Source organism: Bidens hawaiensis, unplaced genomic scaffold (genome assembly GCF_021521415.1).
Source record: "Bidens hawaiensis isolate Kalapana, Puna unplaced genomic scaffold, B.hawaiensis_p1.1 tig00025350_1, whole genome shotgun sequence".
Lineage (NCBI taxonomy): Eukaryota > Viridiplantae > Streptophyta > Magnoliopsida > Asterales > Asteraceae > Bidens > Bidens hawaiensis.
The window spans coordinates 5,570-29,283 of NW_027505053.1; the positions used below are offsets into that span (position 1 = coordinate 5,570).

Sequence of the window (23,714 nt, forward strand, 5' to 3'; positions counted from 1 at the left end):
CTGTCACCACTGACTATACTGATCGTATAGCTGTCATTTGAGCCATATGACAACTATATGACTCGTGATACAATACGATCGTAAGATGAACCTATACAAATCATATGATGTACCTTTACGAATTGTATTGCTGATATAACAAATTTTAAACACGTTATTTTAAATTATTAAAATTTAACTTTAGTTTCGGAACGGCTAACCTTATAACTAGTTTTTTTTTTATAAGAAACGACTATAATATTTAATTTAAATTCATGGCTGCTAGTTTTCTTACCAACAAGTTTTATAACAACTTTCTAATAGCTAGTTTTCTAACAGGTTTTATATCACACACATTACTTGCTTCTTACCCAGAAAAAACAATGTACCGAGTACTGGCAGGTACTAAATACCTGCCAAACATAATATGTAAGGGTATGGATATTTGTTTTTTGTTTTCTATACTACTATCATTCGTTTTAGGACTTTTTTTAATACTTTTAAGGGTACCGGTACCAAACGGATAAACTACGTGTGATATTTGATTTGCACTCACTTATTTTTGGGATCAGTATCATTTGATACGACAACCTACTTACATATAAATAATTGCGAACCAAAGCTATTGAGAACATCTTAATTGAAACTTCTTTTTAACTAATTTGGAGAACTATATTTTTCCACTACAACTGACTTTACATCATAAAGCCCATGTATAACTAATTTGATTTTCTGCTACACAGCTACACTTGGAAAATTTTTATTTTTTAGCTTTAAAAAAAAGGTAGATTTTAAAGTTCGCATTAAGTGGATATAACATACAACGTACATCAACAGACATGTAAATACATGAAAAAAATCATGATACAAAACTAAAAACTATTTTAACTAGCTCTGTTTCGTATATTTTAAAATGGAACAAGAAACTGATCTAATGCATCAAGACATGACTACTTACATAAGAGTTGGTAACAAGGTAAAACGGAAAACATATAGCCTGCACAAAATACCTCAAAACGGGAACAAGGGTAAACTCGGGACAAAAAATATGTACAGCACATATTGATCTTAACTACAACCAAGATGCCCATCCCGGGAACATATGACACAGCCGGTCAGGATCGATTGCATCTTGTATCAATTGTTGAACCTAACAAAACAAACACAAACATCCTAAATATAAGCCATCCTAGGTTTATCCTAAATGTGAATTTACAAATTGATATTATATACCTGTCCATGTACACTTCTCATTTCACCTTCTTCATATCCATCAAGTTTCTGCTTAACACGCAGCAAAGCACGTGTTGCATCTTTATTTCCCTCGTATTGCTCTTCTGAGTCCTCCAAACTCGCTTCCAGATCATCATCGGTTTCCTAGCATCGTTAAATGAGTTTACATTGTTACATACTTGCATGGAAATAGATAATTAATTATACAGGACGTATGAATTAAAATGCTGATAAAGCACCTTTTGGCGCTCCAAAGCCTTCAGAGGTGATAGGGCCCACTTGTACAAAGGATCATGGATAAACACCTGCATTATATTTAATTACAGTTTTGAGTCAAAAATGAAAGTAAAATTATATATACTAAGTGTGCACGTTTAAGACGGTTAGAAAATTAAGTTATTTTAGCAAGAATCTTACATTTTGAAGAAAAAAAATGCATTAAGTATATACTTTGAACACCATATGGCACATATCCGTTTAAGCTAATATATTTCATTTTACTTGTTTGAGATAAGGGTATACATAGGTCAGTTTTAAGCTAATCGAACAAAAAACAGAGTTTTTGCCTTTTCGACAATCGTTCACTTTCAGTTTTTTTTTTAAATTTGGTTTTGGTTTTACCACCTGGGCTTGAAACTTTAGGGCCAAAAAATGACTAAAAATAATGAATTTAGGCATAAAACGTTGAGCTAATTTTTTTTGTTAATTATTTAATTATTACTTAATTTCGAGTTCAGTCTTTTAGTCTGGTTTCGGTTTTTTCGATTTTAGTTGATAGCAAAAACCAAATCGAAGAATCAGTTTTATAGAAAACTTAAAACTAAGCTGTCGTTTTTATCGGGTTTGGTTATTTCGGTTCAGTTATGTCAGCTATTCTGGTTACAGTTCGGATTTTTTAGTTTTTGGCTGATAGCAAAACCCAACAGAAAACTCAAATAAAAAAAAACTAAAAAACCGAACTATAACCGGAATAGCAAAACTGAATCCAGTTACCAATTCATCTTTTTCGGTTCTGTTACATCGCTTAATCCAGTTACCAATTCATTTTTTTTGCTTGATAGCAAAACGGAACCAAAAAATCTGTTTTTGTCAAAACCAGATTGGATTCGATTATTACAGTTAGATTACATCAGTTAATCCAGTTACGATTCGGTTTCGTGCGCACCCTTAGTTTGAGATAAGACATAGCCCGAATTATGAATTGGTCAAAATAGTCATTTCTACTATATATGACTTACTTCAATGATGGTCAATAAAGCTTCTTTATTTGTTCGCATAACAGATAGATTTTCTTCACAACATCTTCTGAAAACCCCTTCCACGCCCGTTACCCCCATACCATCAATAATGTCTCTTGTCAGTCTAAAAGGGACCTACTCACAATTCACATTACGCAATAGTATATCAGGAAAAAAAAAAGAAGGAATGAAAATAATAAATATATAAATAATAATTATAATAAACAGAAAAAAGAGAGAGAGGAACCCGCTCAGGTGTTTTGAGCATCAAGCCTTGTTCAAAGGCGACACCAAGGTCAATGTGGACTACTTCTGCTGTTGCTTGGTCAATTAAGATATTCATGGAATGTCGGTCTCCAAGGCCCACAATGTAGCCCACCTAAAAATTTAGGACAAAAAGTTAATAGCCAATTCAGTTTATGTTTCATCTCTAACGGATAAAGAAAAGCAGGCCGAAAGACAAACCAATGCGTGCACTTAATACGCATAACTTGATAAATTTATTTTACTTGAAAAATCAGATTATTAATGAAATATAAGTTATACTTAGCACACTAATTATTTATAGAAAAATTAGATAAAAAGGGTATTTGGAAGCAACAAAGTGGGTGAAAACTACGAAATAAACTTAAAGAGTTTACAAACAAATTAATGGAACTTGAAAGAACAAAATCAAGGATACTGATAAATAAAGAAAAAGATAAACTACCATTGAGCTAGCTGCAACACTTCTTGTATATGCAAGTCGCTTTTCAAACCAATCAGCTGGATGTAAAAATCTCTCTAGGAAAAAGTGATGCATGACTGGTCTGCAAATATTTATAATCATAAACATGAAAAATACATATATAGTAGTATTGGTAATATAAATTTTTTGATGCACAACCTGAAATTGTCACAAACTTCCTGGAATGCCTTGCGCTTGTTATTTTCCTATATTTTAAAACAAATAAGCATAATTTATACTGAATATACTAGTACAAAGTTTTAGATCCATTACAGCAAAAACAAAAATGACCAAAGATTGAAGAGACATCCAATACTTAAATTAAAATGCAAAATATTATGATCAAATGATTAAATGAAACAGGATCAAAAGCAACTTACTGTAGCCATATGCTGTCTGCATTTTGGAAATGACCAATCTCCTAAGCCATAGCGTCCATGGGCCCCACCACTTCTCGAACTGAAAAGCAGACAATTTGAGGTATGCAAATTTCAAGTCTTGACTCGAGGATTAAAAAGACATATATTCACTGACCTTCCTGTAAGATATTCGCCTAAAGGTAATGTGCCATTAACCCACTCAAGAACACCAGCACTTGGAGTAAAAGGAACCACCTGTTTCATAAAACATTAGTATAGTTTTAAAGTTTCCAATCCTAAAAAAATTAATAAGTTAATATTTTTTAGAGAAAGATTGACTATGAGTTTATGAAAACACCTTGTATGTTCTTATCCCTAATCTCCTCTTCCATGTATCCCTGTGGTTTTGTAAGAAAGTATTGACCAAAGCAAAGAACTGCTCCATTACCTACAATGCATTTATTTTAATTTAATACAACAGTAAACAGGCTTAAACTTAGGTTACTTAATGATACTTTTTTTGACATCATTAGTTATATATTATGAAGAAACAGTTACAGATTGAGAAATTATATCCATACAGCATCTTGTCTGAGGTCATCATTTCCAGATTTGGCTAGCTGGCGATATCTTTTACCATCTGAACCGAGGCACTCAACAACTTTTGGAGCATTTATGCCATTCATGATCCTGTGTATGTTTTAAATAAATAAAACTACAAAGTAGTATATGTTAAAAGAAGATACTATTCACACTTTGTAAACATACATGACTGAATCTGCTAAGCCTTTGAAATGAGGGAAAGACCCTTCGTTATATTGACAACTAGGATCAACCGGAAACGATGATGTCACTACTGGGACCTACAAGTCCAATAAAAACATAAGGAGAGTATTCAATACGAATTCAGTTAACGTTATTAAATGTTGTATATCTTCATAATCCATATATGTTCATAGATGAAAAAACAACACTTACAAGTTCAAGTTGCCGAACACTGCGAATATCTCTTGGTAGAGCAATCTTTTTATTCGTATCCTGTTAACATAATCTAGTCAGCAAGTAATAAACCTCAAAAGGCAGATAAAAATAACTGTTGGTACTTAAATAGTGTTGCAACTTTCCTGTGTTCATAAACTAGATATGCTAACATATTTACACTAACATGTCATCATATTTACAGTCCCTTCCATAAACGGATCAGATGGGATTCAAAAGATTACCTCTCGTTTTGTTTCTAGTTCAGCAAGCTTGATATAAATTTCTACCATCTGTTTCATCTATAATAAACACAAGCCATCACTTAAATAATTTACCGTAGATTTTCTTAAGATTGGCAATAATAAAAAAACATTAAAACTGGCGGGAGGGGGGGTGCCTGTTGCATAACAGCTCCATGGTGAGAAGATAGCTCTTTTAAGAGGCTTTCTGCAGCATACTTTTTATCCATATCCACAACAAATGAGTTTCTACTTCGTTGTTTGTCCTTCACGCGGTCACCATTTGCCAGTGCCAAAAGCTAGAAGAAAGCATAAGGGCATTCGATATTTATTTAGATTTTGAGTAACATATAGAAAATATCCATTTTGATCCGTTAGCGAACCCGAAAGTTGTAAACTACCTGAAATATTGTGTGGTATGGATGGTCAATTGCCATTTTCTTTAATAGAGAAACCAGAGCAAACTGCACAAAAGGTAACTAAAAATGAAATAAAGAAAACTAAAAAAAAACAAAATGAAAATCATTGCAGATATTCATCAAGCTCTAACCTGAAAACTTTTAGGCCCCTGGCTGTCTTTTGAGCTACCAAGCCTTGAAGCAATTTGATATACTAGAGGTACAAACTTGTAAGATTGTACCTATATAATAAGCATATATATAGTATATGAATCTTAAATCAACTGTGTATAGGTTGATAACAGCAACTAATAAATATTTTCATTCTTTGTGTACCTCATTGATTGTGCTGATCATTCCATCTACAACAATTTGTCTTGTGGATAAACTAAACCAAAGAGATACAAGTCGGAAGACCTGATGCACACATTGATCATTCATCAAGATGCAAAATAACAAATATATATGCACCTTCAATATATATATATAAACCAAAATATATGCATTTGTATTGGAGAGAGATAGGAATAAGATCATACCACTCGTACATCATACTTGTCACCAATGACGAGACATCGTTTATACCCTTCCAATGCTACACTGAGAAAGTTATCCCTATCTTGCTGAAAAATGTAATAAGGTAACACAGTTAAAATATTAGACAGTGCACACACACACACACATGTATAAACATTATATTTAAGCATACAGAATTTTGAAATCAATGAGTGCCAACTGTCATGTGATTGATTTTCTACCTGCAACTTCTCAGCCTCCTCTTTATCCATTGCAAGTTGTTTTTGCAACTCCTGTATTTTTACTGTATACTCTGCTTTCTCTCCCTACAAACATTAATGAAAAAGATGAAAACCATAATGAAAAAGATGAAAACCATATGTAGCCCATTGATGACTTAAAAGAGAAGTGTGTAAATGTTCACTTGCCTTGGATGAACTCTTGAATCGTCTATATAGTGCCTCCAGCTCTTTGGTCTACAAGATTGCGCATTTGTTAACGCTTGTGATTATGTAACGCTAAACCAAAACTTCCTTTTATTAAATTTAAGGTGCAATTTCGACCCATTTACTTAGTAGTCCTATAAGTGAACAGAACGTTCAGTGAACAATACGTGAAACCGTTCGGCAACGAATGGGCATCAACATGTGTCTTGTTTGTTCATTTATGTTGTAAATGTTCATTTAAGTTTGTTTATGTTCATTCGTTAACATTCATATAAGTTTGTTAGTTTACATTTGTTTAAGGTCGTTCGTTTACGTTTGTTAATATATTCACTTAAAATCTTTTTGCACATTACAGCTTAGTAAAGTTTTAGTAATTTTTTAGGCCCAACACATTCATTTTCGAATTACAATTAACTGATTTGAGCTCAGTTGCGTTCGTTCATCTATGTTCAGTTATGTTCGTTTGTTTATGTTTGTGAATCATTCGTTTATAAATTTAACAAAAGAACATAAACAGGCATTAGCATGTTCATTTTCTTTACGAACCTAACACAAACAAAATAACTGTGTTCGCTTAATTGTTCGTGTTCGATTGTTTGTTCGGTTAAAGTTAAACGAACGCACACAAGCATACTCCTTTCATGTTCTTTCAGTTAATCATCCAAAGGGTATTTTTAGTGTACACAACCTTCTAAATCGCTTTATGTATAAAACTGAACTGATATTATAATAAAATAGTTTTTGTAATCATACTTAGCACACTAATATAATTGAAAAAAGAGTATAACCGACCTTATGTTTTCTCAAACGCATAGCCGCTTGCCACTCGTTAGAAATGAGTCTTTCCTCATAATTACGAAAAAGAGCATCGGCATAATGAGCAAGATGAAAATGCGTTTGGGCTTTTCTTGCAATAGACTTTTTGTCTGCAGCCGTGTTATCAGTAGCAAGATTAACAGCACTTTTTAGATACTTATCCAATATAGTCCTTGAGCTACAACACAAAGATTAACAGCAAAGTTAGAACTGCATTCAATGCTCGTTTTGGATTATGCTTTATATCTAACAGGTCAAACAAAAAAAGTAGTCAACCCAAACAGGCCATGTCGGTTGTTATAATAATTAACATGATTAAAATAATTATAATGACTATCTGAAAAAAAAACAAGTATGAAGAGAAGTGAAAACGAATAAGAGGTGTAGTATATAACTAACTTGCTAGAGCGTGTTTCAGCCAACCACTTGCCAACTAGGCGATACACATCAGCAGCTTCCTCGTTCACCTTGCAATTTTCAGATATATATTTTGCAAGATTAATTGCCATCTCATGCTGACCTTGGGCACGCAGTAACTTTGCTTCTTCAACCTGCCAAAATTAAGTGGATTGAGTCAAAACTGGATACACTTTGATACACGCCACACAAGCTTTGTCCAAAAGTTGACTGTTGTTCTACCAAACAATCAGTGAACCATTCGGCGGGAAGTTCGTTTGTGTTTGTTTATTTAATAAACAAATGAACATGAACAAATTCTTTTGTTCATTTAGTTGAACGAACGGACATGACGTCCGTTAGTTTATGTTCGTGAGTGTTTGCTTTAATTCGTTTTAAGTTCAGTTATGTTTAGGAGTTTAAGCTTGTTTTAGGTCGGTCTTTTAGGCTCGTTAATATATTCATTTAAATTTTTAGGCCCGTTACAAATAAGTATAGTTTGACTCTTTAGCCCCAACGCATAGTTCACATTTACTTTTAGTTGTTTTAGCAGAGTTATGTGTGATTATCTATGTTAAGTTATGTTTTGTGAACCCTGCATTGCAGTATACTTTTCCCGAACAAACATAAACAAACACGAACAAGAAAATTTTGTTCGATTGATTGTTCGTGTTCAATCGTTTGTTCGGTTAAAGTTAAATAAGCAAACAAACATGAGCATGCTCCCTTCGTGTTCATTCGATACGTTTGCAGGCCTATGGATTAACGTGATGTTACAAAAATACAGAAGAGGGTTAAAATTAGCGCATACCCTTCCAAGCCAATAAAGTTTAGAATCTTCTCCAGTGTTGCCCATGTAGAAGAACTTAAACTCATGCAATGCAGCAGCGGCATGAGAGAATCGACATCCCTACAAAATGGTGATAAATATCATTTGCCGATCACATTTTTTTATAAAGAATTAGTCTTGCGTTTTATTAAGTCAGTACAGTATAAGAACATACCTTACGAAGAATAGATGCAGACTCCAACAGATGTTGAACCGTACAGTCCTTGCAGCTTAAAATTTGAAGCATTACTTTTCGGAATGAAATGAATAGTTCTAATAAGTTCATTTGTAACTGTGCACGGTCTAGAATGCAGCTCCATTCTTTATTTAACCATGATAACTACAGAAAACAACTCAACTCATTAGATTTCTCAAGTTCTCTCACGCATGTTCATGTCTGCTCAAATTATAATAAAGATTGCTTTTGTAATGATAATAACTGGTGTGTTAACTTTTCATATAAAGGAATGGGCAAACAAGGGTTGTACTTAAATGCATCATACCAGAAACTGGCAAATGATACCTGGTCCATGTTGGGAGTAAACGGTCCAGATGAAGATTTCTGTGTCTCGGTGTGGTTATCTGTTTTTCCATCTAGCGATGCCCATCGCAAATCCCAGGCCAGTCCAAGATGACAAAAAATCTGCCAAAAAGACCACAATAACTTATAATAAAGAAAAGTTCATTTAAACTCGATGTTTAACTCAAGTGTACTAACAAAGTTACCAATATGATATATCTCTTCCTTGTTTATATGCTTTACAATTTCAACTCAAGTATACTAAGAAGTGATATCTCACTCCCTTATTTTATATTAATTCTACCATGTCGTTACATTATACTATACAAAGTAACCAAAAAAAATGACCAGAAGGCTTTGGACATACTTTAAGAGCAATTGTGGGGCAGATAATTTTTAATTAAAGTAAACTAATAATGTCATAATATTATATAATACATATAGGCAATAATGCCACTTAACTGGTAGATATGTCAACAAGCCTTATTAAATTGCACACAGACTGTGTAATCGTTGAGAATCACATACCTGAAGCTTCACAATGGTTGAATATATATACTCCGTGCTCTCCTCACTTGCATGGTAGATAGAAAACAAAAGCTCCTAAAATGAACCAAAAATCAAGTTAAAAATTGAACTTCAGAAAACCATACTTCATCCACCTGCAATACGAACCCTTGAATACCTGCTTAGATTCCTTCAGATTCAGATTAAACTCATTGATATCTCCCTCCTTGAAAGCCCTCAAACAGCTAGCACCCCAGATTGTAAAATGATACAACTTTTCAGAACTAAGAGCATATGTGCTTTATGATTTCAACAAATAAAGATATGCAAAGAGATTACGCAAATATACAGGCATGATCAATGCATGCGCCTAACATGTAGAAAAGATTTAATATATCCAAAAATTCCAAATAGCATGACGTTTATCCCACAAATCCTATAAGCAAGTTTTTATTTAATTTTTCACTATTTAAACTTTAAAGACAACAAAACTCTCATTGCCAGAGTGTGGAAAGTTCTTTCTACAGACGATTTAATCCTAAACATGTACCTCAATACCTAAAATTCGGATAAGAAAGTTCAATGGCTATAATTGCTAACAATATTTGAAATCATGCACAAATAAATAATCTAATAGATACAAAAATGCTATGAAACAAATCAAATACATCACTCATGGAAGGTGGATCAATCAGCAAGTTGCACTTAATTGTAGAAAGATTATAGCATGAGAAAAAGTTCAACGCATGACAACAAGATTCATATTAAGGACTTTGTCACATATTTCAAAAATTAAACATATTTTATACCCGTGCAGTTTTTGGTTAAAATGATTGTGTTTGATTTGTTGATTTGAGTTAGGAGAATTAGAGCCTGTGTACAGTACAGAAAAATCCCAATTTCCTGCACGCCAAGCAGCTTCAAACTACAAAGAAAGTGAAAACATCATCATACACAAATAAATTAAAACAAGAAGAAATAGATATCACGAAAGTAAAACAAATTATATCATTGAAAGTTAAGACAAACCTGTAGCTCATTGAATTCCAAGTCATCCTGAATCCGACCTTTCCGTAACATTAACCCTTGTGAATACATATCCAACACATGAGTGCAACCAGTTTGCTGTAAGGACTTAATTACCCCTTTGTGTGGTTTTCTTTGCCTCATTTCATCATCTGATTTACAGGACGATAAAGGTAAAGACGGATGAAAGTTTCCAGGTAGAACCTCTAGGGAAGACTTACCCATCTCAATCGAAGCTTCAGACCGTACTTGTAGGTCGTAATACTCTAGAGCTTTACTCCAATTACCCTCATGCTCAAAGGTGATTATTTGTGATGTGAGCTATACATCATAAAAAGACAACTTAAAAACAATACATGGTTGATCAAGATGCCGATAGACAAAGGTGGCGAAGTTGACATAATTATACGAAGGGTCATGGTCAATTCCAATAACGTTTTACTTCTAATGGGTCAAATTGTCAAAAGCTTAAATAAAAATAGCTTATACAAAAATGGGTCGAAGTCACCCAAAGTATTATTTTATTGCATAAAACCTCCTAAATCATTATTAAAATTTTGATTATGTATAAATAATATAGTTGTCAAATTCCCACACTAGGATTGTGCGAGGGTTAGTTTTTTGGGCCTAAATAATGAATTTGGGCCTAAATTGATTTAACAATTAATTGATTATTATATATCTGCGCTAAAAATATTTAGGTTACACTACTTATTAAATATATCTTCATTACTAAAATTCAAAATAAAAATGAAAAACCATAAATTTGGTTCTGTTTTTTGGTTTTAATTACAGGCAAAACCAAAACCGAACAGAAAGTTGGGTTTTTATGAAAACGTAAAATTAAACCATAGTATTCGTTTGAGGTTCCGTTTTGTTGGTTTCATGCACACCCCTAGCTCACACAAACTATTGAAAGAATAGACAAAAAGTGTTACGAGTCAGCCCAACATGACCTGTACAAAATAAAGAACACGTTTTAGCACGTTCATTTGCCACCTCTACTGATAAAAGTGAGACATTACACATACTACTTTTAAAACAAAGGAGTAAGCTCAAGTCTAAGATTGATTACTGTACCTTGTGTGACTGGATGATTCCATACAAACTGTCTGGTTCATTTATTTGAGTAACTGCTGAGACTAGAATTTCTATGTGGTGAGGCAGCTGATGACCATAATAAAAAGATCACTAATGATGTATCATAACACATTCTATAACGTAGTAATATTATATATAATATCGAAAAGAAAATTAACTTACCATCTCTGAATGGGAAAAATCCGGACTCCCTAATGTAAGACAATTAAAATGCTCTTGACACCAATGCTCCACATACAATACTGCGGTGAAATATGAGCCACATCCCTAACAATTAATAATAAAATCAAGTCACAAAGTAGTGACACTAGAAAAAAAAAAGGATCACTTTTTATTAAGTTACAGAAAATTAAACATCATGAGGGTTGTATAAATGGGTCAGCTGGTTGAGTAATGGGTTAAATCGGGTAAGTTTATGTTTGGGCCAAATGGATTGGGTCAGGTTGGGTCCACCTGTCAACATTTCTATAGTCCATTCTTTATTTAAGTGTAAATAACTAATGTATGAAATATGAATTTTGAATTAAACAAGTTGAGACGTTGCAAGCATCTTAAATTCTTAATAAACTGCTAAAAGGTGCTAAAATTTTGGTTTTCTTCTCAAACCGGTTCCAGTTTGGGTCAACAAAAGTCAATACAGGTTTTTGTTGGAACCATTCGGGTTGGAGCCGGTTCGAAAAAGGTCAAAGATCGGGTATGACAAGTTTGAAACTGGGTTTTGACTGGTTTGAAACCAAATGGTTACAGCCCAGTTTCAACTTTCAACCCTTACGGTTTGGGCCAGTTTTCAACCGGTTCTTGTCAAACCAGTTTCAATATCGGTTCCGAAACCGATTCGGGTTGGAACCGGTTTAAGAAAGGTCAAAGATTGGCTTTTACCGGTTTGAAACCGGGTTTTGACCGGTTTTACCGCTACGGTTCGGGTCGGTTCCTAGCCGGTTCTTGTCAAACCAGTTTCAATATCGGTTCCAAAACCAGTAACAAGAATTTTCCTGTTTTGACCCGTTATCAACGAAGTACAACCCTAATTGGCGTATTTCTATGAAAACAAGTTGAAACCCTAATTGGTTTGAAACCAAATGGTTACAGCCCAGTTTCAACTTTCATCCCTTACGGTTTGGGCCAGTTTTCAACCGGTTCTTGTCAAACCAGTTTCAATATCGGTTCCGAAACCGATTCAGGTTGGAACCAGTTTAAGAAAGATCAAAGATTGGCTTTTACCGGTTTTTGACCGGTTTTAACTCTACGGTTCGGGTCGGTTCCTGGCCAGTTCTTTTCAAACCAGTTTCAATATCGGTTCCAAAACCGGTAACAAGAATTTTCCGGTTTTGACCCATTATCAACAAAGTACAACCCTAATTGGCGTATTTCTATGAAAACAAGTTGAAACTGCCCCCTCTGTAGCTGATACTTAACAATGAAACTAACTCACAATGGCTGACTTAGCGACAACAAGGTAGTCAATTGGAAGCCAATAAACCTGAAAAATATGAAACGTCACAAATAAATCATGAATTCAAGTATAGATAACATTGGGTTCAATAAATTCATAGAATACGTTAACCTTTTCCCAAGTCAAAGTAGATGCCAGTGGTTGACTAGATGTTACAGTATGGTCCTTTGCCTTATGTGGTGTATTACAGGATCTAGAGCTATAACCAGATGACTTTACGTGCTGCAGAATCAAACTTTAGTAACTAAAGAGTAATGGAGGCAACTAGCAAGACAATATAATATTAAAAATAATGTTTCTAATAATGTTTTACCTTTGTGCCTTCGGTTTTAGATGGAACAGAAGCAGCTCTCTCCATTACATGACAAAGTCGAAGTTCATTGAGTGCGTCCAAAATAACCTGAACTGATCTTATCAAGTTATTTGACTCGGTAAATATTTCTTCCATCACCTGAATATAAGAACATCACCTTGTCATGACTATGCCATAAGGCAAATGGATATTATACTACATGTAAATATCCATGTGTGTACTGTATATTAATCTTGGTCAAACCATGCTGAAATTGAAAAACTGGGAAACTAAGTAGATAACCTTTACAGAAATCAGCTTGCAAAGATCAGTGTCTAAATTCTTCCTCTTTGCAAGATTAACCATAACATTTGACAGAAGAAGCTCTGCAACTTCAGCTTTCAGCAACACAATATCTTGGCATAACCTATTATACATACCATTCAAATATTAACAAACTATTTTTTCCTCTTTAAAGATGTAAATTATAAAGTTAGGGACCAAAAGTGAAATATTGACAAACCACAGGAATCGTCCATGTAACTTATTATTAAGATTAGAAACTGTATTATTAAAAAAAAGTGTATCCTTAGAATACTCCCAGCGTCCTATTAACAGCGTCCACGTTACTGCTTTAACTTGTCCCACAATATGTGTCATTTCAAAATGAATAGTTAAAATTAACTAATATGACCATTTTACACTTATCAAACTGTATCTTAAATGCATTAAGGGTAAAATAAATAGAAGCCTACATTAACTATACGTATCTTAAATTGTGCTGTTTTTTGTTTGTGGACAATAATTTTGGGACTCTGGGAGTAAAACAACTTAGAAGGTTTTATGCATTTTGAATGCAGTCTGACCAAAGTTCGACCTAATTGACCCATTTTCGGTTGAGCTAAACAATTAAACCCATTTGACCCATTAAATAAAAAATATCACCCAAATTGGTACCTTAAGATAGTATCATCACAAAAAGAAATAAGGACGTAAACGAGCTGACAGATCCATGTCTCAAATGTTTTGCCACTAGTCACCCAAGTAGCAGTCTTTTCAATTGAAATGTCTTGACCTAACAGTAGTAATAAATAGATTACAATGTTAACAATAATAAAACCATAATACAATTACAGAAAAGGAAAATTTTGTGAAATGAAGACTGTACCATTAAACTTCCTCTCCAGATCCACTAAAGAACTCCGAACTAGTTCTGTGTTAACACCCTTGGAGTGAACCTACAATTTTACCCAGTGAACACATTAATACAAAACTAAAAAGTGTTCATATAGATAAACAAAACAGAATTGAAATTAAACCAATAAGTATTGGCATGGGTAGAATTATAAAAAGACAAACTATTGCTATTACCTCAAGTACAGACCTCTCATAAGAACTAAGTGATAGTAAAGCTCGGTCACCCCTTTCAGTTGAAAGTATCCCCTGGTCAATGGTTGTGTATGTTAATGAATATACAAAAGATTAAAATAAACCAAATATTTTAAGCATATCTTATACAAGTTTTTAAAGAAGACTAGAAGAGTACTCGGTAATTTCACGTATACACCAAGCTTTCTAAAACTAAATAATAGATATATGTACTCTAAATTATTATAGCTAAATTATTTTATTTATAAAAATAAATGCATACAAATTTAGTTAAGCTGTTTTATTGTACTTACAAAATGGGATTATTTATACTTAAATATATACAAACAAAAGTAATACTATTCATGCTCACTCTTGAACTTATTTTAAACTCCCGATGTCATTGTTTCAATAAATATGCTTTATTAAAATAAATTTGCATGCGATGTATATGACTTACACGTAATGCTTGAGATGCCATCTCGATTATCTCAACAGATTCATCCATTAAATTCTTTTTCAAAAGCTGCATTACTGCAATCAACAGTTCTTCAGATAAACCTGAATCCATATGAAAATTAAACCCGCTGCCACTGTCAGAATAAAGAGGCCTGCAAACATGCATCCGGTTTGAATCTCCAGGAAGATGGAAAACAACACGATGCGGGTCCCCTATACCAATCTGAAGGCAGAATTAACAGAACAGACTTCTTTATCATTTGAGGATATCTCAAAGGTGTAATACAATGCAGGAAAAATATAATTAAACTAAAATAAATAGAGTTATTAACAATACCAGTGATAAAAAGTCAGAAACATATTGTCCAAAACTGTTTGTTGCATCTGAACTGGCCATTCGGACTAGAGTCCAAACAGCATGTACAATTTCATTGTCATATTGCCAAAATTCATCTCCGAAAAATGGCTGTGCGTTCTTTTCACGTTGAAATCCAGTGAACATGATACTGTGCAGAGCTTTAAGACTACAAATATTTAACTAACAGGGTCAGACAATTACTTGGCCAAAGCAAGTAGGGGTGTGCATACGTTGGTTTTGAGATAAACCAAACCAAAAACCATTCAGTCTTTTAACTTTTGAAAACCGTTCGCTTCGGTTTTTTGGGTTATTGGTTTATCAGTTTTACTATTTGAGCTTGAAAGTTTTGGGCTGAAAAAAAGTGGGTCAAAATAATAAATTTGGGCCTAGATTTTTTTTTAATTGATAATTAAATGAATATTATCCATTGGGCTCAAATATATGGGTTACACTATTTAATAAATTCTTTATAACTTAAAATTCCAAACAAAAAAAAGAAAATCCAAAACTTCGCTTTGTTTCAGTTTTTTCGGTTCAAATTAAATGCATAACCGAAACCGGACCAAAAAATCGGTTTTACAGAAACATAAAACCAAACCATTGGTTTTTGTTTGAGTTCGATTACAAATAATTTTTTCGGTTTCATGCACACCCAGGACATCCCTTTACACTTTTTTTTTTACTTATTTTTGTAATGAGCAAGCTTGCAATTAAGTTGGTGTCCTTGAAAATTTAATGCAATGAAATAAACCATTAGAATTGGCTATATATCTCAAAAACCAAACTTTTCCATTGAAATATGTCAGATAGAAAAAAACCTGCAAATAACCAACCGCGGTGGAAGATGACTAGATCCCCTAACAAGCTGTAAAAAGAAATAAAGAAACAAAAGCATTAAGAAAGGAAAAAACTTTGGGAAAGAAATACTGCAGAGAACAGTCAACACAAATTAAATTAATCAAAAGAAATAATAAGTGACAATACCTCTGATAAATGGTCTCTTGCAGAGTAATCTATGCAACGTTCAAGCTGAAACACTCGTATTTTATCAAATGTATCAAATTCAGGAAATGGCCCAAGTTCCTGAACAAGATAAATTTTTAAAAATTAGCTAAAGTGGAAACAAACCACATGGGCAGAACCAGTCCACTAGGTGGGTTGAAACTTACCCAAAGTGTATTCAAAATGCATAAAACCTTATAATTCATTTTATAAAAAAACAAAACAGATTCTTGTAGTGTTAGTGTAGTTTTGCAGTCACCTTAAACAAACTAACTAACTTTATACGATTCATAAAATAAATGAGAAAAACATGTTTTTTCAGCCGACCTAACCCATTTCAATCTGGACTAAACAAGCCTGCTTAGTCCCAACTAAACTAACTTACTTTGATATGCTTATGAAGAGATGGATCAGAATCCATAACAAGCTGATCAAGCAGTAACAAAGCCTCGGACGGTTGAGTGAGAGAATTTTTTATATCAGATTTTGAAGGAATGCAACACTCAACTAACTTAGATACCAGAAACTGCAAGTTAAGAAATGATGATAAGTAACAACCAGTATAGAAAATCAGGTAGGAAAACAAGATGTTATGATATGAACCTGAAGTTGTTCACCTAGAACATCAATACCATATCTGGATTGGTTAATCTTAATAGTTCTGAGTAATTCGGAAATAATCTGACAACACTGATCTTGCAAAGGACCACAATCAATGAATTGGCCCACCAAGTTGAAAAGATAACTGCATAATCATAAAGCAGTTTTTCAGAGTAATGATCAAAACAGGCTTGAATTGAAACATGTTTTTAGTTCACTTTCAATCGACCAGCAAACATTCTCGATCTCCACACTTTTATGCACAGTAGCGCATTAAACACAGTTGAAAAACCATAAACTATGTTCTTACAATAAGAGCGCAAAACCGACCCACACAAAAAAAAAGTCTAAACTCACTTGGATGTGCTTGGTGTTGCAGCTCTATGCCCAAGAACATTAACAAGCACCTCGATCCCAGACAACCTATTACATCTGTGCCTATGGTGAGTAGAAGCAGTAACTTTTTGATGAATTTCAAGTATGAACTGCAAAACAAGAAGATAATTGTGGTTAAGTAAATTATAAAATTAATCACGAAAAAGGTATAATTTATTTTATATCAACAAGAGTATCACCATAAACACTCTATCAGGGCGAAAAATGTTAATTTTATCCACTACAAATATGCTAGGAGATTCTTCCCTACAAAACAACATAGATAATGGTTAGACAGCATAAACTGATAATTTGATATTGTAAAGAATAAATAAACATTTGCAACTGTTACATGTTCAAGAAACCATCAACAACTGTTTGAATAGCACGTTGAATTGTATCCTTGGAAAAGAAAGGTAATGCAGGTTCTGATAACCGAGAAGCAAGTGATAGTATGTGACTGACAATAGAAACCTGCAATTCAATAACAGTTGGTGCTACAACTTACAATCAAGAAAGTTATAAATGTCCTGTATGAGTATATATAATACTAAAAATTTAGTTGAGATTCAATTAAGAAAATAGGTCAAAAGGTGGGTAAAATAAAACTTTTTAAGATGGTATTTAGATTAGACTTTCATTTTTTGCTTTGCCGAAATAAATATATCTAAAACGGATCAAATCATAATTGAAGAAATACTAACATAAAAAAACAGGTAAAATAGGTCAAAATGGATCAAATGTTAACCCAAAGTGTATTTTTAACAAATAAAACCTCCAAAATCAGTTTATTCAGAAAGTTATATTATTGTTGATAGGCATGTAAACAAACCGAACAAACACGAAGGGAACATGTTCTTGTTCGCTCATTTAACTTTAACCAAACAAACAGTCGAACACGAATAACTATACGAAAAGAGTTTTCTTGTTCATGTTGGTTCGTCACGAAAATGAATGTGTTCGTGTATGTTCATTTGATGACAGCATAAAATAACAGTTCACGAACGTAGATGAACGAACATAACTGAAAATAGATGAACGAACATAAGCGAGTTAATTAAAAACAAATGTGACCAACAATGTGTCCAGCCTAAAAGGTTAGTGAAACTAGTAACTTCTAATGGGCCTAAATAATTTAAGTGAATATACTAATAACACTATCAAGCATAAATACAAGTAAAAGAACAAAAATAAATGAGTTCAAATGAGAAAACATAAATGAACGAACAAAACATGTGTTCATGTTCGTTCATTTATCAAATAAGCAAACTTCCTGCTGAATGGTTCAGTTGGATAATGAAATAAAATTGCTCCATATACAACAGCAAACCTATTAAAAAAACTGTAATCAAAAGTAAAGTAGCAAACTAACCATGTGTTTCTTGATAAGCATGTCGCGCTCGTTTTCTGATATCCCAGAGATACTTAACATTGTACTCCGAAGAACAGATGTACCAGATTCCCACCCAGGCCTTTTACTACAATGCAATGCTATACATATGGAAAAGATAGCTACAAAGTGACTCCTAATAAGAGATGCAGCCGGTTGACCCGCAACCTGCAAGCAGAGAGAAAGTCAACTCAAAACAAATGCAAACATTATTCAACTGTCGAATTTATAAACCATTAGTATGAAGGCTTCTGATATATTCAGTTGGATATGTTAAACATGATGTATTCAAATTGCTCTTCATGTCTGAATACTTAATTGCCTAAGCATTCAACTTGGCTCGATAAATACTTACAATAATACATTATAACATATTTTTATAAAAAGCTTTGTAAAATTCTACCAAAATATTTATAATTAAGTTTATAATAATCTTGTTTGCGAACTCTTAAATCTATTGGTTTGTTTCAACTTCTATTTCTTCAACTAAAAAGTTCATATCTTAATTAGATTATATATTAACTAGAAGCAATACTATACATATGAAACTTTTAAATATGACAATCTACTATAAAGTTAATACTTGCTTAATAAGATATTTACCTAAAAAATAATATATTTTTTATTGAGTGGGTCATGTCTTAAGATAATTTAAATGCTAAAACAACAAAAAAGTAAATATAAAAAATATATCTCAGCAACATCTGAAAAGAGAAAATATAAATTAAGTTGAGAAATCCTACCTTGGCAACCCAGTTCAAACTGGAAATGTCATTATACAAAATCAAAGCTGGAAGGAGCCAATGAGATATATACTGAATGAAATTACTAGCTTCCACATTGAGAACAAAAAGTTCACGTGTCTGTATAATTAAATGAGATTACATGTAAACTCAATAATAATGCTTTAAATGAAATAGTTTTAATAATAAAACCTCAACTAGTGCAGCTAAGCTCACACCACATTGGACCCAAAAGAAAAGAATTGGTGCAATAAGCTCTCCAATGTACTGCAGAAAATGCAAAAATAAAATCTAAGCGTCCCAATGTTTAAATGCAGTTAATAAACGAGTAAAAAAAACTGTCAAAATAACCTCTGATCTAGAGCTGTAGTGTAGTTTTTGAGATAGATTATCAAGTACTGCACCAACCAGTTCCCTATAGAAAAACCATTTTAAATTAAAACCATAGAAACAAAGCCATTCCAAACGAAAAAACATTAGGCGTGTAAAGAAACCAAATGAACACGAACGCAGTATGTTCGTGTTCGTACAATTAACTTAAACCGATAAAACGATCAAACACGAATAATTAAATGAACAGGGTTTTCTTGTTCATGTTCATTCGTTAAGAAAATGAACGTGTTTGTGTTCATTAACAATATAAACGTACGAACATAACTGTATATAGATGAACGGGCATTACAGAGCTAAAACCAATTATAAGTAAATGTGAACAACAATGTGTTGCGCCTAAAAGGTTGTTAAAACTAGACTAAATTGTTCACGAAAATAAGTGAACATAAGCCAAAAAAAATAAATGAACAAACATAGCCAAGCGTTCACGAAAATAAACGAACGAACAAGGCATGTGTCCATGTTCATTCGTTTATTAAATAAGCGAACATAAACGAACTTCCGCCTAACAGTTCACGAATGGTAGAAAAATAATACCTCTGAGAAGAATCAATTGCAGCAATAACACAGATCATAAAAACAGCCTGCATGCAGGATCACAAATTAATAAAGTCAACAGAAGCACCCTTGACCACATCCATACATAGAAACTAAGGATAAAAAAAATCAGTTAAAAGAACTTATGGACTGCCAAATGGTTATATTATCACATAAATCAAAGATCCCAGAAAGCAATTGGAAAGGGAAAAAAAGGTCAGTTAAAAAATTTCACAATTGTGTTCGTTTTCAAGCACGACTAGCAAAAACCACCCCATGGCTATCAAGTTATTCCTAGCTGTGTTTTAATGTATCATAGTTCTATTATTTAATAATTCTTTCTACTTATATAAAAGAAAATTACCTCCAACTCAATTTTCTCACTATGCAGGGCAACATGCCCGAGGGTAACAATGATGGTTTCCATCATAGGTTGAGGTTGATGACCAGCAGCTAAAACTTCATTCGCTTTAACAAGCTTATCCTTAAATAGCACCACCAATATCACACTAAAATTTGACCTGAACATGAAGAAACTTAATTCATGATGTAACTATGTAGCTACTGCATGAAACAAATTACATAATTATGGTAACTGTATGCAATGAATGTAACATCTAGGCTCGTTTTGCTGCGTGAATCTTTTTTCTAATCGCAAACATACTCTAAAGCAATGCAATCAAGATCATCCATGTTTCCTGCCTCAAATTTACCAAAATAATGCAAGCATTCTAACATGAAATTTGCAAAATAAAAGTATGAAACAAATATATACTTGGCATCATACAGTATATCTAGGAAGAGCTCATCATGGCCATCCCATGTTTGGAAAAGAACACCAATTCTTCTTGATAAAGAAAACCGAACACGAAAGTCGGGATCTCTGAGCATCAGTAGCAGCTTCTCGATCATGGTCTAATTAAAACACATACATATGGCATAAATTGTGATGGCGCTAATAATAAATAATAAGTTGAAATTTTTAAAAAGAAAGGAATGACACCAGTTTCTGTTGTATCTAACTGGTCAAATAATGGGTCAAACAGGAAAAGATGTATTTTCGATGCACTAAAACTTCCGATATCAATTATTCAAAAGTCAAATTATTATTGAAACATTATGCTTTTGTAATCATATTTGACTCCAGTTATTTATAGTTGACTTGGAAGAATTTTGACATAAGTATACCTAGTACAAAACATACGGGTTTCAACCAACACCCGTTTGACCCAATATCCAGCCCGCCAATTTTGTCACCTCAAATCCCACTGATACCCAGAAAAGACTAGATGAATCAAAACATCAAATCCCCGAAAGGTACTACAAGGGAAATCTATATTTCTGGAGGCAGGACAACCATAAGTACCTGGCCAATTTGAGGATTAAGTGATACAAAATCGCATATGCAATCAATGAGCTTAACACGGCCACACCAATCAAATTGATCATTTTCTGCAATTTTGTTAACAAGGTCACCCAATGGTACCAAACTCTGAGAATCATTTTCTAGAATTAACTCCAAGGAAACTCGTGATGCGTCCTGTAAAACATTAAAAATTGTAGAAAAGCAGTTAGGGAAGGCAACCTGTAGATTCAAGAATTTATCATTTATACATTTAGTCTATTGGAATATTAATGATGTAAGTTTGTGCAAAAAACCTGTTCAGATAATCCTGAATTAATAGAATTAGTAGCTTCTTCCTTCTGAACTTTATTTAAAGACACCAATATTTGTAACAAGCCACAGATAACAGATAGTATCTTGGTAGGATGAAGCTTCATATCAAAAAGCATATCAACCATTTTGTCCAGTGCTGAAACCTGCAAACCCGCATTAATAAAAATGTTGACATGTGTATATTTTATGGACAGAAGTCACAAGCTTTTTACTATCCTCGCTCACAGGCATACAGAATCAGTATGGGTGGCAGTGAGGGGATAAGGCGGGTGATGTAGCAGATTAAAGTGGGTAATGTTTTATATGTCTCAAAGGGTAGGGTTGGTTTGACTCTTTTGTTCACAACTTCTAAACTATAGATAAGTGTGTCATAATCCAAATCAACCCATTTATAAGTATATAGATCAAAAATGCTATTTCTAGAAGGGGTTTGCAAATAAAACCGAAAAAACTCAAAAATGAACCGTATACGTAAACAAATGAACCGAATTGTAAATTCTATCCGAGTTGTGAAGTCAGTTTTGGGTTCCATTATCTGTTCCACAAATTTTTCTTATCCAGATAACCTAACCCAATTCAATTGAACAAACTGGAAAATAACCGCTTTAATCGGATAACCGAACCGAATGAATTGGTTTAATCAGTTGGATTCGGTTCGATCAGACACATTTCTATTTCAGATCGGTTCTGTTTTCAGCTAGGGCGAAAAAGAAATTGAAAACCGAATCAAATAAACTGATATGATCTATACAAAGCGTACCATGTCAGAAAACCCTTGACAAGATGACCAGCAAGGATGTTGGCAAAGGTTAAGCAGAAGGCATTCCATCAGCTAGACAATAAAAAACTGAATATTAGATCATGTATAAGAAAAAAAACAAATATTAATTTACAAATTTACCCTTTGATCGTTTTCTATCAACATCAAGTTGAACAAAGCATCCCATGAGGCAACTGGAAGAATCAAAAAAAAGCTTGAGACCAAAGATATAATATTCAGCTTCAAGTTTAGTGCAGGAGACGATCGGGAATGCTCTCCGCTACGAATAATATCAACATCATTATAATCATCATTTGCATCCAACTCCATGTCAAAAACCGCTGTTTTATCGCCCTTTAACAAATGAGATTGCTGATCAAAAATATCTGGATTTGACCAACCAGACTGAAGATTATTTGTGTCATCAAAAAGCCCTTGATAAAGTTTAGTCAAAGCCTTCAAAAGTCTCATGATTGATTGGATAATAGAATCATACAATGTGGAATCACACTCTTGACAGGTAAAGAGTGGTGAGCTTATAAAACCTTTTAAGGAAGTTGATAGAGAGTCCATGTTATCAAGACCAACATTTGAGCCAACACAACCCGATCGTATCTCACTGGAGTATTTTTCAATAAGGAAAACAGCATGACACAGCATTTGTAGAATATATTGACCAGTTTCATTGAGGAAAGAGGCTTTTTCTTCTTTCAATCTGACAAAGTAAACAACACAAAATATGAAGATTTTAAAGGGTGTGTTTATTAAAAGAATATTTTGGTAAACTTTCAGCCCGTTTGACCCATTTGACCAGTTCCAGTTTTAAGCTATTTTACTAAGTTTGTCCATTTGTAGGCTTGTAAATGGACCAAACGAACACGAACAGAGTGTTCATGTTTCTTCATTTAACTTTAACCAAACAAATGATCAAACATAACAACTAAACGAACAAGGTTTTCTGGTTAGTGCTCATTCGTTAAGAGAATGAGTGTGTT

The 23,714-nt window shown here is 33.3% G+C and overlaps 1 protein-coding gene across 1 annotated transcript in view; it reads right to left on the reverse strand.

Moving 5' to 3' along the window:
* Nucleotides 1–1,018: 1,018 nt before the first annotated feature.
* LOC143610266 (serine/threonine-protein kinase ATM-like) overlaps nt 1,019–23,714 on the reverse strand; it is a 33,278-nt gene continuing 10,582 nt past the window's right edge. Inside the window, exons 21-79 of the mRNA XM_077084794.1 lie at nt 22,861–23,434; nt 22,720–22,791; nt 21,941–22,102; nt 21,648–21,821; nt 21,069–21,196; nt 20,646–20,802; nt 20,282–20,328; nt 19,703–19,766; nt 19,544–19,618; nt 19,352–19,471; nt 18,591–18,776; nt 17,571–17,692; nt 17,419–17,485; nt 17,201–17,328; nt 16,847–16,988; nt 16,629–16,769; nt 16,226–16,324; nt 16,060–16,106; nt 15,221–15,407; nt 14,885–15,106; nt 14,428–14,499; nt 14,225–14,294; nt 14,014–14,131; nt 13,360–13,483; nt 13,078–13,215; nt 12,876–12,986; nt 12,744–12,791; nt 11,474–11,578; nt 11,291–11,377; nt 10,214–10,531; nt 9,994–10,109; nt 9,363–9,429; nt 9,206–9,280; nt 8,681–8,800; nt 8,333–8,497; nt 8,140–8,238; nt 7,332–7,483; nt 6,909–7,110; nt 6,095–6,146; nt 5,913–5,992; nt 5,694–5,777; nt 5,491–5,571; nt 5,307–5,396; nt 5,158–5,220; nt 4,915–5,055; nt 4,760–4,816; nt 4,515–4,574; nt 4,305–4,399; nt 4,118–4,226; nt 3,895–3,984; nt 3,712–3,791; nt 3,558–3,636; nt 3,337–3,383; nt 3,160–3,259; nt 2,698–2,829; nt 2,451–2,585; nt 1,452–1,517; nt 1,213–1,356; nt 1,019–1,129 (exon numbers count right to left, since the gene is read on the reverse strand). Coding sequence (XP_076940909.1) covers nt 1,052–1,129; nt 1,213–1,356; nt 1,452–1,517; nt 2,451–2,585; nt 2,698–2,829; nt 3,160–3,259; nt 3,337–3,383; nt 3,558–3,636; nt 3,712–3,791; nt 3,895–3,984; nt 4,118–4,226; nt 4,305–4,399; nt 4,515–4,574; nt 4,760–4,816; nt 4,915–5,055; nt 5,158–5,220; nt 5,307–5,396; nt 5,491–5,571; nt 5,694–5,777; nt 5,913–5,992; nt 6,095–6,146; nt 6,909–7,110; nt 7,332–7,483; nt 8,140–8,238; nt 8,333–8,497; nt 8,681–8,800; nt 9,206–9,280; nt 9,363–9,429; nt 9,994–10,109; nt 10,214–10,531; nt 11,291–11,377; nt 11,474–11,578; nt 12,744–12,791; nt 12,876–12,986; nt 13,078–13,215; nt 13,360–13,483; nt 14,014–14,131; nt 14,225–14,294; nt 14,428–14,499; nt 14,885–15,106; nt 15,221–15,407; nt 16,060–16,106; nt 16,226–16,324; nt 16,629–16,769; nt 16,847–16,988; nt 17,201–17,328; nt 17,419–17,485; nt 17,571–17,692; nt 18,591–18,776; nt 19,352–19,471; nt 19,544–19,618; nt 19,703–19,766; nt 20,282–20,328; nt 20,646–20,802; nt 21,069–21,196; nt 21,648–21,821; nt 21,941–22,102; nt 22,720–22,791; nt 22,861–23,434 — 6,964 coding nt within the window. The 3' untranslated portion in view covers nt 1,019–1,051. The remainder of the gene's footprint in view (nt 1,130–1,212; nt 1,357–1,451; nt 1,518–2,450; nt 2,586–2,697; nt 2,830–3,159; nt 3,260–3,336; nt 3,384–3,557; nt 3,637–3,711; nt 3,792–3,894; nt 3,985–4,117; nt 4,227–4,304; nt 4,400–4,514; nt 4,575–4,759; nt 4,817–4,914; nt 5,056–5,157; nt 5,221–5,306; nt 5,397–5,490; nt 5,572–5,693; nt 5,778–5,912; nt 5,993–6,094; nt 6,147–6,908; nt 7,111–7,331; nt 7,484–8,139; nt 8,239–8,332; nt 8,498–8,680; nt 8,801–9,205; nt 9,281–9,362; nt 9,430–9,993; nt 10,110–10,213; nt 10,532–11,290; nt 11,378–11,473; nt 11,579–12,743; nt 12,792–12,875; nt 12,987–13,077; nt 13,216–13,359; nt 13,484–14,013; nt 14,132–14,224; nt 14,295–14,427; nt 14,500–14,884; nt 15,107–15,220; nt 15,408–16,059; nt 16,107–16,225; nt 16,325–16,628; nt 16,770–16,846; nt 16,989–17,200; nt 17,329–17,418; nt 17,486–17,570; nt 17,693–18,590; nt 18,777–19,351; nt 19,472–19,543; nt 19,619–19,702; nt 19,767–20,281; nt 20,329–20,645; nt 20,803–21,068; nt 21,197–21,647; nt 21,822–21,940; nt 22,103–22,719; nt 22,792–22,860; nt 23,435–23,714) is intronic.